This window comes from Oreochromis aureus, linkage group 10, assembly GCF_013358895.1.
Source record: "Oreochromis aureus strain Israel breed Guangdong linkage group 10, ZZ_aureus, whole genome shotgun sequence".
NCBI classification, from domain to species: domain Eukaryota; kingdom Metazoa; phylum Chordata; class Actinopteri; order Cichliformes; family Cichlidae; genus Oreochromis; species Oreochromis aureus.
In genome coordinates, this window is record NC_052951.1 from 35882728 (window position 1) to 35900627 (window position 17900).

General features: G+C 44.3%; 1 protein-coding gene across 1 annotated transcript in view; it reads right to left on the bottom strand.

Moving 5' to 3' along the window:
- LOC116329738 (platelet-derived growth factor receptor beta-like) overlaps positions 1-17900 on the bottom strand; it is a 56065-nt gene that overhangs the window by 13436 nt on the left and 24729 nt on the right. Inside the window, exons 17-20 of the mRNA XM_039618624.1 lie at positions 15702-15806; positions 15121-15223; positions 14928-15049; positions 14642-14757 (exon numbers count right to left, since the gene is read on the bottom strand). Of these exons, the coding sequence (XP_039474558.1) occupies positions 14642-14757; positions 14928-15049; positions 15121-15223; positions 15702-15806 (446 nt within the window). The remainder of the gene's footprint in view (positions 1-14641; positions 14758-14927; positions 15050-15120; positions 15224-15701; positions 15807-17900) is intronic.

Here is a 17900-nt window from a genome sequence, read left to right on the forward strand (position 1 = left end):
GTACGAAGAACGGACCCCAGATCATTGATCAGTTTCATGATTGAAGTAGCAACAGGAGAGAGAGGGGGAGAGAATGAGAGAAGAAGAGGCAGCTGTGCAGCATAAAGACAGAATAACTCCAGCTTTGTGTCTTTTTTTTCATTCTAGCTGAAGTCCGGGACAAACTGCGTCTCTTCTCAGCTCAATACGAAACGTGTAATATTTTCTCTGAATGAGGGACCATTCCATTTTTTAAGGAGCCGTTGGCAACTGCACTAACTAACCTTATGAATAAAATAAAGTTCACCATCAGTAACATCACAGCATCCGCCCAGCTGTATAGAAACTCCATCATGCTAGCTAGCACGCAGTACGAGTTATTGTAACTGACTGTAAAAAGTCAGCACAACGAAAATAAACTCCACCTAAACTTGTTTTATATCTGACCCAGATAGACTGCAGGTCATAACTTCTTACCTGAAGTTCAGTTCACCTGACACTCAGACTGGCGGCTGCCTCGGGTCTCTCCTCCTCCTGCCTACCCTTCCCTCATCCACCTGCTAGCCGCCGTGGAAGCTCCGCCATGCCCGATGGCCAGTCCAGCTATGTTAAACTGTTAATCTTTCGCTGAAAAACTGTTTTCTGTGGTGCCGTCTTTCGTGCTTGGCTCTCCTACCTTTGCTAACATGATGCTCATAGCGCAGAAGCCGATGCTACATTCACTTACACTCGGATATCTGAGCTTCACTGTGAAAACATAATCGTACATTTGATATTTCATTGGATTTTATTGTTTTGGCTTCGGAGTGGCACCTGGGGTGGCCAGTCTGGTTGGGGGGGTGGCCTGTGCCCCCCCAGGCCACCCCGCTGGACACGCCACAGCTGAGGGTTAAAATGCCTTTTTGTCTTTTGGTATACTACGAAATGGCAATAAACCATTAATATATGTCTATGCTGTGCTCGTATTTATTTTACCCTACTCAAATTCAATTTATGATACATTTTATTTTGAAAGATTTAAAATGGTTCTATAAAGAACCGCTCAAAAAAGGTTCTTTAATTGTTTTTTTTTAAAGAACCATTTTAAGGACCTTTTTAAAAAGGTTCTTTGAAAAACCATTAAAGGTGCCCCAAAGAACCATTTCTTGATGGTTCTTTGGGGCATTAATCAGACTGAACTTTAATCATACTTTAGATCAACCTGTTTTACTTCTCACTGGATTTGTGCCTTGGCTTTCTTTCCTGATCTTTTCCTGTCTTCTGTTATTAGACTTATTACAGGGTCTCTTAGTAAGCGAAAAAGGGTATGTGTGTGCGTATGTTTGGGGAGTGTGATTGTGTGTACAGTCTTTTTGTGTCTGTCTTTACGTTGGGTGAGTGCCAAGTATTTGTATATGTGTGTATGAGGGTGGGAATGCACGTTTTCTGTCTGTGTGTGCCTGTTTGTCTGTGTCTACATGCCAGGTTGGATCTCAGACTCCCCCTCACTGGGAACATCTCAGGCCCTCCAAGGTATGGAGGCCTATCTCCCCTCACCACACTCCCTGGCTGATGCCCTCAGGTGTCAGTGCGTTGGTGGTTCTTGGTGTCCGGGGCTGGGCACTCAGGTATTTACCGGCTCACTCCCGGTGGCTGCTTGGTAGGGCCTGGTGCCCGAGGCTCAGACAGGCCCCTTCCGGGGGACTGGGGGGGCCCTCGGGCCTCTGGCCCTGGTGCTCGGTCCACTCTTGCACAGCTGGCTGCCGGCAGAGTCTGCGGGCACGTCACTGCAGCCCCTTTTGGCTTCTGCTCCGTGGCTGCTGGGTGACCCCTGGTATGGAGCTCTCCTCAGGTCTTTCCAGGAGGGTGGCACGGATGCACCTTCGATGGTCCTCCTTGGGCTCTCGCACTCTGGGGCTTGGATCTCCTCCATGCCTGCTTCATGCCCTGGGGGACGGGGCTATGGCTCCCCACACCCTCTAGCAGATCGTTACATGGAAAAACCTTTTGAATACATACGGGCTCATCCAAACAGGTGTGCACACGGGTGCTCACAGACACAAACTACACCTTTCTTGGCTGCTACCTCAAAGCACATTGTGTGCTGTCAGTCCTGCGTGCTGCACAACAACATTCAGTATTTAGTATCTACTGTTATTTACTGTTAGCTAGATTATTGTGATGGTGTTGTGTTTATTATGTTGCTCTCTTTTTTGCTGGTTTTCTCTTGTGTTTTTTTCTTCTCTCAACAGGTGATCCAGGTGATTTTTTAACCCTTGTATGGTGTTCGTATTTTTGTTACTCAGCCAGTGTTCATGGGTCTGGTGGACCCGCTAGAGTTTTGGCTTTCCAATTAACACTATCAAACAATTTTATGTTAAATTACTCAACAGATGTTTACTTTATCCCAATTACGAGCCATGTGAACAGCAAACATGGTTAATTTTTTCCTTTTACCTTTGTTCAGTCACATTTATGGATTAATGTGCTTCTCGTTTTTTGTCAATAAAATCTTATAAAAAAAATAAAATCAGTTCTAATCAAGTGTACATATCTTTATACCATATTTTGCAGGTTTTGATGGTATATACTGCCTAAAGGGGCAACGGCCTCTAAATGGCATGGGTCTCACAGACCGGAACACCATACAAGGGTTAAGTGCCTTTACTCACTGTCCCTCTTCCCCTCTGTTTTTCTTTACTCCCTCTCTTTCTTTCTTTCTTTCTTTCTTTCTTTCTTTCTTTCTTTCTTTCTTTCTTCCTTACTTATATATGTCCCATCTGTAACAACTGAAAATAAAATAAAATAAAATAAAATAAAATAAAATAAAATAAAATAAAATAAAATAAAATAAATACATAACAATAATAAAGGTGAATCAAATGGACCAATATGGTGAGGCCATGATGATCCACTTGGTAAAGTAAATCCGTTGGGCATCTTTCTTGGCCTTCAGACAATAATTCTGATGGTTAAAGAACCAAATGGGACAGGCGTGGAAAAAAAAAGTGATGCGGCCGCTGTACCAGTTCGTCCTGGTTAAGAGTCATTCAAGCTGGGCTCAGAGTAGAGCTGCTGCTCATCCACGTCGAAAGCAGCCACCAGAGGTGGTTCAGGCACCTGACAAGAATGCCTCCTGGGTGAGGTGTTCTGGGCATGTCCCAGGACCAGGACACGCTGGAATTTCCGTGGATAAGCATGGAGGAGGTGGCTGGGGAGAGGGAGGTCTGGGGTTCTCTGCTAAGGCTGCTAGAATCCCTGTCCCAGCCACAGATAAGTAGAAGAAAATGGATGGACGGCAGAATTGTTTATATCAAGTTTACAGTATTTTTTGGTAATAGTGTAATAATGCAGCTAGAGTGTCTGACCTGAGGTCTGTTCTGTAGCAAATGCACAAAAAATGTTTTAAGAAATCAAATAAATTCATGTTCGAAAGAATATGATGTTTGCTTGCAGGACACCAGGAGAGATGAGTCCTCCATCACAGATGTCGTGGTCAGTGAAGATGGTCACCTGCAGGTTTAAGGTCATTGCATCTCCAACCCACATCCACTGCCACTGTACTTAAGGGAAGTTAAAGACTTTCTTCTGCACTTACATTTGGATCACCTAAATCCATGACAGTCATTCAGGCAGTAATGCCTGGACTGGAAACAAGCCATCCTTCAAATATTACAACATACCAGCTTCTGTGTTTGAATGCAAAACAAATGTGTTGTTTAAACTAGAGACTGCACTTGTAACTGAAAAATAAATATATTTTATTTTGATTATATAAGTAATGTAACTTGATAACAAAGTTGTGGAAAGCCTAAACTTAGTTTCAGAATAAATTAAATTAAATTGCTGGTTTTTAGTTTGTTTTTTTCTGTTTGGGAGCTGACACAGTCTCTACGGAGATGGGTTTTTTGGGGGATAACAGGAGGAGAGAAGCTGCAGAGAGGCGTGTAAGACTGCAACTCTGCTTCCTGGTGCTGCCATCTTGAGGAGGTTTAATATTTTGGCCAGATTTCTAGAAATGAGAGCTGCTCCATCCAAAGTGGGATGGATGCCGTCTCTCCTAACAAGACCAGGTTTCCTCCAGAAGGATTGCCAATTATCTATGAAGCCCACATCGTTTTTTGGACACCAGTCAGACAGCCAGCAATTTAAGGAGAACATGTAAACATGTCACTCCTGCAGAGGTGGGTAGTAACGAGTTACATTTACTCTGTTACAATTACTTGAGTAAGTTTTTGAAAAAAAATGTACTCCTAACAGTACCCTTATTGCACCATGCTTTTCACTTGTACTTGAGTACATTTGTGAAGGGTTTTTCAAGGGTAATTTCAAACATTAGATAATACTAGTAATAATAGATTGTGCTGCCAGTGGAGTTTCCTGTAACTCTTTCACCAATCAGATGTAGCCATGCAGTCACATGACCAGTTATACACTATGGCGGGCAGAGCGGCCCAAGAAAGAAGAAACACATAAAAACATGGCAGAGGCAACTGCCTCCACTAAAATTGAAGACGATGAACACCCTTGGCCTGAAATACAAAGCGTGTTTTGCTTACAAGCAGAACAAAAGAACAGCTATATAACCCAGTGACTTCAGTGTGAGCCACAACAAACCGGCATTTCAGCGTGAAAAAACTCAACTTGTCTAACTGTGTCCTGGTAAGTTTACTCTAAATTTCTTTTTAGCTGTGGTTAGGTGGACTTCAGTCTAATGTTGTGTCAAGCAACTTTTTGATATGTCCATAGTCCAACACACATGAGTTAAATGGCTGAATTGCCACCTCAGCATGCAGTCAAGTACTTGCTAATGACCTAATAATTTTATTCTGGTGTGTTGCGGTGAGGGCATGTTTAATAGTTTTAGGACACTGGTCCTCGAGGATTGGACCTTGGGCTTGGACCTTGGCCTAGCGAAGCTGCACACAGCACCCACAAACTTATCACCCACAAACTGTCCTTTTAACTGCTGTTAGCTTATAGCTAGTGTGAGCTATAAGCTAACAGGTAGCCTGATTATTGAAGCTAGAGTTCCACGCACATCTAAACACAGCTCGTCTCTACTGCTTTAACTGTTAAATCAGAAGGCAATACTGCGGTTGACAGGGTTTATTATGTGAAACAGCAGCTTGTTTCATTTAAACAGCCTGCGTTAGGAGGCTAGCTTCTTCCGTCTCCCTTCCCTGTGATTGGAAGGGCGTGTTTCATCTTTTTGCAGCCACGGAGACTTAGGTGTTTGCCTTCTCAGGACAGCCATGCAGAGATTAGAGGCTACATCAACAGCTCCAGTCACAGCTTTCATCACTGTCTTTCTCATCTTTCCCTGGAGTAACAGCCAAAACGTGCAAGGAGGATCTATTAGCTAGCACTGCTTAGTCTTGCATACGTTCCTATTTTAAACTTAATCTGGAATTCATTGCAAACTGTTTGTGCAGGATATGAATGACAAGATTTTGTTTTTCAACAAGAGTTAGTAAAAAACATCTTCAGTGTGACAAAATTTTTATGCCAAACATCCGCAGCTTGGCAGTCTATGCAGCACTATAACAGTCAAGATTCTTTATTTGTCACGTGCATGGTTATACAGGTATAACACGCAGTGAAATGTGACCTGATATGCTCCTTGACTGTGCAAAGCAAAAAGAGAGAGACAAACAGAACTTTATATACAGTGAATGAATATATACAAAGAAAACATTATGTGCAGCAAGTGGGTGAGTTATGTATATAATGTATACAAAGTTATGTATATAAATAGAAATAAAACAAAAAAATCTGGAAATTTACAGCTTGTGCACATTGCATGGGAAGGGTGTTAAAGTGTCTTGTGCTGTAGTGAGGCCAGAAGGATCAGGGTGATGACTTAATGCAGTGGTTCCCAAACTTTTTTTGCCAGGCCCCCCTTTGTTTTACAAGAAAAATGTTCACGCCCTCCCACCACCTAAACACCCCTCCGCACAAACACATCCTCCAACCACACACACCCATATTTTGCTCCATTGCGGTTTATTTCACACCTCAAACATTTAGTAAATGATTAAGCAAATACAAGTAAACGGCAATAAATTACAGGTAGTAATAAAATATACTACTAACTCTTTTACGCTACGTCCACACCTACACGGGTATTTTTGAAAACGCAGCTGTTTCTATGCGTTTGGGCCTTTCGTCAACACGTAAACGGCATTGCGATTCACCGAAAACGGAGATTATTTAAAACTCCTTTTTTGCGTTTACGTGTGGACGAGGAATACAGAGTTCGTCAGGCAATGACAAAGGTATGTGCCTCTTTTCACGTCACGCTGTGCGCCACGTTATTGTTTACATGAGATGAATTGCAGAATGGCAGATAGAGACAAAATACTGTTACTGTTAATCTGACTATCTGCAGGTTTTACACGCAGTTACTGTCCCTCCATTTAGAAAGGCAGAGGCGTCATGGTGTGATTATTTTACGTGTAATTGTTTTTTTCCTGTGTAATAATATTCAACATTGCTATCAATACATTTTTCAAAAAATGTCTCTCTGTGCAAAATGGGTTCAAAAACCAAAACAGCTGTGGGATGCTGTTTGTCCGTGATTTGAACCGGGGGAACAAATTACGGCAGGATCAGCCTGATATTATTTGTATCCCACTGTAACTTTACTGCATAAAGAGCTAACATGTCCAAAATGTCAGGAGTAATTAGTCATTACAAGAAGTGTTTGTGAACTTAAAGTCAAGAATGTGGGATACTGTTTGTCCGTGATTTGGAGAGCCCAGCGCTGCTCCCGACGCAGGGAAAACCAATTATGCAAGGGAGACCTACCTTGGCACTTGTGCAGGTGAAGCCAAAGGGAAGATATGCTTCACCATATTTTCTAGTGTTTGGCTTGGAGGGAAGTTGGTTTGGAAACATATTCAGCAATGCTTCATCTCCTGCTTTGCGTTTGTGTGGGAGCCCCGTCAAAAACCTGTCCATTATGCTAGCAGTGTCCAAGCGTTCTTTTTTTTTTTTTCTTTTCATACCGCGCCCCCCCTGCAATGGCTCTGCGCCCCCCCCCCTAGGGGGCGGGCCCCACACTTTGGGAACCTCTGACTTAATGTGACATAAATGTCCTGTAGGGAAGGGAGAGCAGTCCTGCAGCAGCATTCTGCCATACGGATCATTCTCTGAAGAGCTTTTTTATCCTTGACACAGCTGTTTCCATACCAGGATGTGATGTTCTGTGTGAGGATGCTCTCCACAGCGCCTGTATAGAAAGTCCTGAGGATCACTGGAGAGACCCTGAACTTCCTCAGTTCCCGTAGGTGGTACAGGCGCTGCCTAGCCTTTTTGGTCTGGACCTGAATGTGGGCAGACCATGTCAGGTCTGAGGAGATGGGGACACCGAGATACTTGAAGGACTGCACACTCTCCACTGGAGCTCCATTAATGATAATGGGCTTGTAGTCTCTGTGCTGACTCCTTGGTCTTGTTCTTGCTGACGTTCAGCTGGAGGTGGTTGTCCTGGCACCACGATGCCAGATTCTTGGCTTCATCCATGTAGGCCGCCTCATCGTTGTTGGAGATGGCGCCCAACACCACTGTGTCGTCAGTGAACTTCACAATGGTGTTGGAACCATGGGTGGCCACACAGTCTGAAGTGTAGAAGGAGTAGAGCAGTGGCGAGAGGACACACCCCTGTGGTGCTCCCGTGCTGTTGGTGATGCTGTCGGAGATGCACCTACCCACCCTGAGTGAGTTCTGTCAGTGAGGAAGTCCAACACCCATGCACACAGATGGCTGTTGAGTCCCAGATCCCTCAGCTTTGTGAACAGTCTACTGGGCACTATTGTGTTGAACGCTGAGCTGTAATCAACAAACAGCAATCTCACATAGTTACCCTGTTTCTTGTCCACGTGGCTAAGGGTGGTGTGCAGGACGTGGGCGATGGCGTCCTCCGTGGATCTGTTGGGTCGGTAGGTGAACTGGAGTGGATCTGTGGTGTCTGGGATGGAAGAGGAGATGGTTTTCTTTAACAGCCTCTCGAACACCTTCATAACCACCGAGGTCAGTGCAACTGGCCGGTAGTCATTCAGGCATGAGGGCTTGTTGTTCTTGGGGACAGGGATGATGGTAGATCTCTTGAAGCATGTGGGGACCACAGACTTAGCCAGGGACCCATTGAAAATCGAAGTGAACACACCTGCTAGCTGGTTAGCACTGCACCGCAGCAGACGGCCGGTGATGCCGTCTGACCCCGCCGCTTTCCTTGTGCTTACTCTCCTCAGTGCTGCTCGGACGTCGTGCTCTGCGATGCTGATCGTCGGTCCCTCTCTGATGACGTCACCGTCCTCAGTTGTCAGGCAGTCATTAGAATTAGCCGCCTGGCTAACCTCGAAACGGGCGTAGAACTGGTTCAGCTCGTTGGAGAATGCAGAGTCGCCGTTGGTTGGTGCAGTGTCTCTGGCTTTGTAATCCGTGATTGTGCGTAGTCCGTGCCACATGCTCCGTGTGTTGCCCCGGCTGAAGTGAGACTCCACTCGCTCCCGATACCGGCGTTTGGCATCCCTCACTTCACGCCGCACGCCGTATGAGGCAGCTTTGTAGGCGCTCATATCGCCAGTGGCGAGACCCGTGTTGTAGGTGGCGGTCCTGGTGTTCACTGCAGCGTGGATTAATCTGTCCACCCACGGTTTCTGGTTCTGGAACGTCACGACTGTCGCAGTTGGGATGATCTCATCTGCTAACATGTTTACGAAGCTTACTGCTACATCTGTAAACTCATTGATGTCGAGTGCGCATGCTCTGAACATGTCCCAGTCTAGGTCGTTGAGCACGTCTTGTAGCGTAGCTTCTGATTGGCCGACCAGCGTTTCACCTACCTCGTAGTTACTTCATCCCTCCGAATGTGTTGTTTATACTACGGGATGAGGAAAATGGGGTTGTGGTCAGACTTCCCAAAGGCCGGGTGTGAAACAGCCTTGTAGCCCTGCTTGTATGGCGTGTAACAATGGTCCAGTATCCTATCTCCCCTCGTCGGACACGTGACATGTTGGTGAAAGGTCGGCATGACTTGTCCAAGGTTTGCTTTATTAAAGTCTCCTACTACAATGAGGGCTGAGCCCGGATCCCTGTTTTGAAAGGCACTCAGCACATCATGTAGTTCGGATAGAGCCATACCTGGGTCCGCTTGGGGTGGGATGTAGACCACTGTAACGATTACCCAGGTGAACTCACGGGGCAGGTAGAAAGGGCGACACTTAATGCTCAGGTATTCCAGATGTGGCGAGCAGCCAGTGGAAAGAGTAGAAATGCTCCTGGGGTCACACCACTTTCTGTTTACCATGAAAGACACTCCTCCACCTTTTGTTTTGTTCGACTCTGCCGTTCTGTCCGCGTGGAGCATAAAGAATGAATCCGACGGAGTTATGTCACAGTCCAGCACGGTGGGGGTCAGCCATGTCTCCGTGAAGCACAGCATGTTGCAGTCCCTCATGTCTCATTGGAAGGTGACTCTTGCCCTCAGATCATCTAGTTTGTTCTCCAATCATTGTACATTAGCCAGCAGGATACTGGGCAGTGGTGCGCGGTTGCTCAGAACGCCAGCGCTTTTCCCCGGCGTTTCTTTGCTCTGCGCCTCGGGTGAGCGTCCTGTCCATTGCTGTTGGCCGCACCGCGTAGTATCTCGGTCAGCCAGGATGGGTCGGGTTTAAAAGTGTCCAAGATTACATGGGCAAACTTGTTACCGATGTTGAGAAGGGATCTGCTGTCATAAACTGTAAAACTAGAAGTTCCTGGAATGTATAACAAGGTAATAAACAAGTAAACAGCTAAAAAGGTGCATAGTCTGTGCGGAGCGGTCAGGAACGGGTCCGTTCACTGGAGGCCTATTGCATGGCTTTCCCCACATCAAGAACCTGTCATTTAAAATCAATACAGCTCTTCCTGCATCTGGAGCTTGTGAAAGACTTCTTAGTCAGGCAGGACTCCTGTTCACTGCTAAACAGTTACATCTGCACAGCAAGAACCTTGATAGCAAACTGCTGCTGAAGCTTAACCATCATTTTACTGAGTGAAGAAATGGCACATTTTTGCTAAATATTTCAAAAAATGCAAAATTTTGCCCACATGTGTACGATGCTGAGACGGACAAAAAAGTCATGGGCCCATCATCGCAACGCATTTGACATCGGGGAGAGCGCCATGCACATTGTCAGGAATACTCAGAGTGCCACCAAGTTGGAACAGAAAATGTCATGTCTTACACTTTGATGTACTTCTCCTCACAGGATTATCAGATTCATCTGAAAAGTGGTGAGTATAAACATCAGTCCCCAATGATGCTTCAGTGTCATAATTGTGAGTTTAAATTGAATGGCGCACTCTGGTGGCAAGGTGATTCACCATGAAACATGAAATAGCTTTTGAGGGGCTTGGAAACCTCAAAAAATCTTGAAATGTGGCACACACCTCCAATGTGAGGAAGGCTTTCTTTTTGTCTGGTCGTTTTCATGAAATATTGCAAAATGGCTCCACAGCACCCCCTACAAAACTTCAAAATCCTCTTGCCCTATGTTTGATCTATGACTCTGAAACTTGGGAAGTTTATGTAAGATATCGGGATGTACATAAAGGTGTCTTGGAGCAATATCTCAAATGCAACAGGAAGTCAGCCATTGTCAATTGAAAGTGTAATTTTGGTGACATTTTTCTTTTCAGGCCTCGTACTTTAACAAACTCCTCCGAAGGATTACATCAGACTGACGGGATTTTCAATGAATGGAATCTAAAGATGTTTGTGATGTTAAATTGCAAAGCTTTTTATGTTTTGTGAAATGGCATGGCCATGGTATCGTGCTGAGTTTTAAGCACTTGCCAAAAAGCACGAAATTGCTCTCAGTCAAAGACACAATGTCCAATCTCTCCCAAACTTCACAGGCATTATGAGAATTAAGCTCGAAAATGTTTGATATGCCATTTCTCTGTAATGGTTAGAGCGCCACCTAGTGGGAAGAGGAAAGTAGACTATAATCACCATTGAACGAGATGAAATTTTAGCTTGTGGTTCTATGCATTAAATCCATCAGTGTGACATCAGATAGGACCTGCTGGGTGTAGGTGATGGGCGTGGCTTGACGCACCAGGGTGCGAGGGCCCTCTTAATGCTGCTTGCAGTTTTAATTTGTTAATGTTTGTGCATATATTCTTTTTGAAAATACTAAAATTTGTATATTTATTGTCATAGTTCTCAGGATCTGGAGAGGGTGTGGTGTGTTTTTGTCTCCACCTCTCCCACCAGGGCGGAACTGGACTTTGCTTCCCTGCCTCTAAACCAGCCCTTAATGCACACCTGTGGCTCATTCACACTGATTCTGCTCTGGCTTCTCATCACAAGCATTATTCCTGGCAGACTACTTAAGATGACAGGAGATGCTGCTTCCTTGCTGGATCATTGCACTACCTAGCGTCAGTGTAGCCTAGCCTGTTGAGTATCTTTTGTGATTTCCCAGAGTTTCCTTCTAACGTTGTTTTCCTTTGTGTACTGGCTTCTTGGATTCCCTGCCTGTCTCTCCTGCTGCCTGGATTCCTGTGGATGTGTATGATTGAGCATGAGTGTTCTGGATTGGAATGCCTGAGTGAGTCATGGACTGTGTAAAAGAGGAGCATGTGTGTGCCCGCCCTGGACCTTCCCTCACCTTCGGACCCCCCACCCCCTGGAGCCCCGTGTTACCTCTTCCACTATGTATATGTATATATTTTCACCTGGTTCCACATCTCTCTAAACTTCAGAGTCCTGCAAGTGAATCCTCTGCCTAACAGATTATGACATTTATTTATTTTTGTTTGTCTGATAGCATTTATTTAAAAAATAAATTGGACATTACAACCAGTTACTCACTACTTGAGTAGTCTTTTCACCGACTACTATTTCACTTTTACTTGAGTAACAATATTTTAAAGTAATGCTACTCTTACCTGAGCACAATTTTTGGATACTCAACCCACCTCTGCACTCCTGGTCCAATTGGGGAGGGGACCAGAGGAAACTACAAAGTCCCACATTGTTTTGGCAAAGTTACACACCGATTCAATATTAATTTTATTGACCTCTGATTGACCTAGCTACTAATCAGACATTTATTGCACTCATTGCATCCACATGCCACCAGCATTGTGGAGGACCCCCCGCTCTCTTCATGCACACTCTTCACCCTTCTGCATTGGCTCCCTGTTAAACCCAGAATTCAAAATCCTGCTCCTGACACACAAGGTCTTAAATAATCAGGCCCCATCTTATCTTAATGACCTTATACAGGGAGTGCAGAATTATTAGGCAAATGAGTATTTTGGCCACATCATCCTCTTCATGCATGTTGTCTTACTCCAAGCTGTATAGGCACGAAAGCCTACTACCAATTAAGCATATTAGGTGATGTGCATCTCTGTAATGAGAAGGGGTGTGGTCTAATGACATCAACACCCTATATCAGGTGTGCATAATTATTAGGCAACTATTCTTTCCTTTGGCAAAATGGGTCAAAAGAAGGACTTGACAGGCTCAGAAAAGTCAAAAATAGTGAGATATCTTGCAGAGGGATGCAGCAGTATTAAAATTGCAAAGCTTCTGAAGCGTGATCATCGAACAATCAAGCGTTTCATTCAAAATAGTCAACAGGGTGGCAAGAAGCGTGTGGAAAAACCAAGGCGCAAAATAACTGCCCATGAACTGAGAAAAGTCAAGCGTGCAGCTGCCAAGATGCCACTTGCCACCAGTTTGGCCATATTTCAGAGCTGCAACATCACTGGAGTGCCCAAAAGCACAAGGTGTGCAATACTCAGAGACACGGCCAAGGTAAGAAAGGCTGAAAGACGACCACCACTGAACAAGACACACAAGCTGAAACGTCAAGACTGGGCCAAGAAATATCTCAAGACTGATTTTTCTAAGGTTTTATGGACTGATGAAATGAGAGTGAGTCTTGATGGGCCAGATGGATGGGCCCGTGGCTGGATTGGTAAAGGGCAGAGAGCTCCAGTCCCACTCAGACGCCAGCAAGGTGGAAGTGGAGTACTGGTTTGGGCTGGTATCATCAAAGATGAGCTTGTGGGGCCTTTTCGGGTTGAGGATGGAGTCAAGCTCAACTCCCAGTCCTACTGCCAGTTTCTAGAAGACACCTTCTTCAAGCAGTGGTACAGGAAGAAGTCTGCATCCTTCAAGAAAAACATGATTTTCATGCAGGACAATGCTCCATCACACGCAGCGTCCAAGTACTCCACAGCGTGGCTGGCAAGAAAGGGTATAAAAGAAGAAAAACTAATGACATGGCCTCCTTGTTCACCTGATCTGAACCCCATTGAGAACCTGTGGTCCATCATCAAATGTGAGATTTACAAGGAGGGAAAACAGTACACCTCTCTGAACAGTGTCCGGGAGGCTGTGGTTGCTGCTGCACTTAATGTTGATGGTGAACAGATCAAAACACTGACAGAATCCATGGATGGCAGGCTTTTGAGTGTCCTTGCAAAGAAAGGTGGCTATATTGGTCGCTGATTTGTTTTTGTTTTTGTTTTGAATGTCAGAAATGTATATTTGTGAATGTGGAGATGTTATATTGGTTTCACTGGTAAAAATAAATAATTGAAATGGGTATATATTTGTTTTTTGTTAAGTTGCCTAATAATTATGCACAGTAATAGTCACCTGCACACACAGATATCCCCCTAAAATAGCTAAAACTAAAACCAAACTAAAAACTACTTCCAAAAACATTCAGCTTTGATATTAATGAGTTTTTTGGGTTCATTGAGAACATAGTTGTTGTTCAATAATAAAATTATTCCTCAAAAATACAACTTGCCTAATAATTCTGCACTCCCTGTAGTACCATATCACCCTATTAGAGTTTTTAAAAGTAGAATGGGAGGCAGAGATTCAAACCACTGCAATACAGTGCCTTTAACCCATTAAAATGGATGAGGTCATAGGTTAAACTACCATAACTCTTTAACCATTGGTGCAATCACCACATTTCAACCATTTGAAGTTTGAATCTGCTTCATCAAAACGAAATTTAAATTGTAACCTTTAACGGTAAACTGTAAGAGGAAATTGTTCATTAATGTGTGATCATGTATAAGTTGTATAGTTTTAATGTTTTATTTGGGAATAGAATGGTGTGTATGTGTGAGTTTGGTGATGGAGTTTTTATTATGAATAAATTATGAATTTTTTAATGAATTATTATGTCTATTTTTTTTATGTTTTATGGACAACAGATGGAAATTAGCCCTTGGCTATAATCTGGTATGTTTACATTCATGTAATTGTTTTACATGTATGTTCATTAACATGCACTGTCCTAAATAAAATTAAAATTAAAATTAATCTTATATTTCAGAACAGCTCAGAACAACGATGAGATTTTATTTAAAGCTGCTCTGCTCTCATCAATCTATGGCTGCTCTATTGTGCTTGCAATATGCAAATATCCTTGGGCAAACCCAAGTATGAATGTGTGTGAATGTTAGAAAAAGCACTTGCATAGAAGAAAGTGATTCGGTGAATAAGGGAAGTTGTGTCAAGCACTTTGAGTGCTCAGTTAGAGTAGAAGAGCGCTATGTGAGAACCGATCCATTCAACAACTTGAACTCAGTTTACACCTGTAGTCATGTGACAGGTACGTACTGAACAATTTGTGCTTATGAGTGATAGTACCTTTCTAGATGATAGGAAGTCCATGGCCTGAGCAATCTGGTAAGAGAAACTGATGAGATCATTGAGGCTGAGGAGAGGAGAGTCACTGAGGAGCAGGGTTGATGCCTCCTGCTGGTCTGAAGTAGAACAACACCAGTTAAAGCAGAGCTATCCCATACTGGTACATGGAACATCTTCAGTTAGAAGCCTCTTAATGATCAGGATATGGATGTTCAGTGACTTGACTCTGCAGGTAGGAGTGTGGTGTGTCCACATATTTAAGGCCATAACTGTGTGCAGCCATCACCTGCGGGCGTGTACGGTGTCTCATATACGGCGGGTTCGATGTCGGCATAGCTGAGCTCCTTCATGGCAACGTACTGAGCGCTCTCCTCTTTGTTCATGTCCATGTAACCTCCATCACTGTCACTGTGGATGAGCCGGTGAGTCAGCACTGGACAGAATCTGAGTGTGTGTGTGTGTGTGGGTGTGTGACAGACCTCTTGGTCTGTGTGTCTCCCTGTAGAAAGGCATGTTTATTCCTCTGCAGGTAGTTCACCAGGTCTCCATGACAACAAAACTCAGTGATCAGATAGACGGGACCTGCACAGGTGACATGTTGGGATTAAGTTAGCATCAGTTTGAGTATGGACAGCATTGGAGATGGTTTAGGACTAAGACTTGGGTTAGAACTAAGTCAAATATCTCCATGAATTATAATCTCAGCACACTGCGGATAACAAGAACAGCTTTGTTTAATCTCCACTATGTACAGTCAGCATAATGACTGAAACCAGTCAAACCACTGAAGGAACAATGGGGTGGGAAGTCAGTTCCTTCAGTGGGCTGGTTTCAGTCGTTATGCAAATGTCCTGTTTATAAGATTGGGGAAACCTACAGTCAGCTGAGACTGAAGAAGTCACTTGGATGAGTGACGAAACGTCTCTCCCACTGAAAACGCTACGTCCAGATGAACAGAATCAACTTTTGGAGATATGTCTGGATTAGTTCAAGAATGATTAGGGTTTTATGAAGAGGAGTTTGGGATTAAATAAGGATTATATCAGGAGTAAAATGAGACCTCCTCTCGTGCAGGCTCCCAGCAGGTTGACAATGTTCAGGTGAGGACCGAGATGAACCAAAACCTTCAACTCTGACATCAGAGACTGAACTGCATCACTCCTCGCTGCAGAAAGACAGAAAGAGTCAGTCAGTCAGACAGACAGACACACAGGTAGACAGCCAAAACAACAGATAGACAGACATACAGACACATTCAGACAGACAGACAAAAAAAAAACCAGTCAGGAAGAGTTTGTCAGACATACAGAGAGACATACAAGAGGCAGACAGACAGACAGACAGGCAGTCAGAAAGAGAGTCACTGACAAACAGTTAGACAGTATGTGGCGCTGTCATTTGGTGTTGGCTCTCTCCGCGGTGGTGTATCACTTCCTGTTCCTGTTCAAACACACAATGGTGTTTTTGTGTAGCTCACCTGTGTAGCCAATTTAATTAAAAACTTTTAGATAACTTCTGTTTTCATAGTATAATCTCCACGCACTTCATCCAAAGCACACTCTCTGTGTACTCACTCCCTAATATATAGCCAAAGTATTCACTCACTGTAAAGCATACACTGCTGTGTACCAAAACATCGGCTGCATCCTTCGGAGGGCGCATTTGAAGGCCGATTACGCCACAGCCAGGCGACGAAGGCTGTCCCAATTTGTCGACTCCTTCAAATGCGGCCGACAAATGCGTCCTTCATTTCCCCGAATTTGAAGGATGGGTCGGGTGTGTCCTTCGTGGCCCACCATATCCCAGAATTCATAGCACGGCCCAGCCAAATTTCAGCTGCCAACAATGGCGGCCGCTACTAAGTTTTAAAATTAGTCTTATTAATCTTTCTGGGTCACAAAATAAACTTTTAACATATTTTCAGGTGAGAAAGTAGCTGTGTAAACTTCAAATATCTGCTTGGTTTATCAAGACATCGCATCGTTTTCGGAGACGTCTGTTACCCACCCGCTCGATAGCAAGCCGGGGGGTTCAATGGTCACTCGAGCCGGTGAGAGCAGCGGACTCCCGGCTTCATCGTTTTCAGACCCCCGCTCTTTCGCTACTCAGGTTAAACATGATCTATAAGTCACTCTGATAACTTCAAAATGTAATTGTTTGCCTTTTTTTGGTGTTTTGTTTGTTCCTGAGTAAATCGGTTTGGCTGAGATCAAAGTTATTAGATTATTAGATTAAATAAAACTTTATTAATCCATCGGGTGGGTTCCTCCGGGATTTTCACACAGCTGAATAAACGTCAAACAGAAAACTGATTAAACAGAAGTGTGAGACGATCGATAATTTACGCCAGTGTCCTGTTATATTTTAGATAGCAAGGAGCAGACGGCGGACTTTATTAAACTCCACCCACACAGCGGTGACACAAATCTGAAGACTAGACCGTCCCATTTCACAGCCTCGCACTTCCGGCCTTCTCGGTCTTCGAAGGACCCGGCCCACGTAGACCGCGAAGGCCGGGTCCTCCAAAGGATGCAGCCGACGTTTTGGGACACAGCTTGTGTCTTTACTGTTTCGCTAGCTTAGCTTAGCTCGTAGCCGACTCGTTAGCAGCATGGCTACTTCACCTGTCCCTCCTGCACTTTCCTGCTCATTGTGTCAGATGTTTGGTTACTCCTCGGCCTCCTTTAGCAGTAATGATACCTGTAACAAATGCAGCATATTTGCCGCTCTGGAGGCCAGGATTACTGAATTGGAGACTTGGCTTCGCACCCTTGATACACCCGTAGCTAGCCAGGCCCCTATAGGCGGTGCAGCCGAAGGTAGTGTAGGCCCCGCTAGCTGTTCCCCGGCAAACCCCAAGCAGCTGGGGAAAGAGGGCAGCTGGGTGACGGTGAGGTGGAAGCATAGTCTTAAAAAGAAGCCCCAGGTACACCACCAACCTGTTCATGTGTCTAACCATTTTTCCCCACTTGGTGACACACCCGCCGGGAATCAAAGTCTGGTTCTGTTCTGAAACATGAAAAGCTAGAGACACCAGCAACCATAGTCAATTGTCTTCCAGGGGCCAGAGCAGGCGACACTGAGATAAATTTAAAACTGCTGGCTAAGGGTAAATGTAAATTCAGTAAAATTATAATTCAGAATCAGAATCTGAGAAACTTTATTAATCCCATAGGTAAATTGAGTTGTCATAGCAGCAAATATACAATAAACAACAAGCACTCATATAAAATTAGTGTAGAAACAGAGAAATTGATAG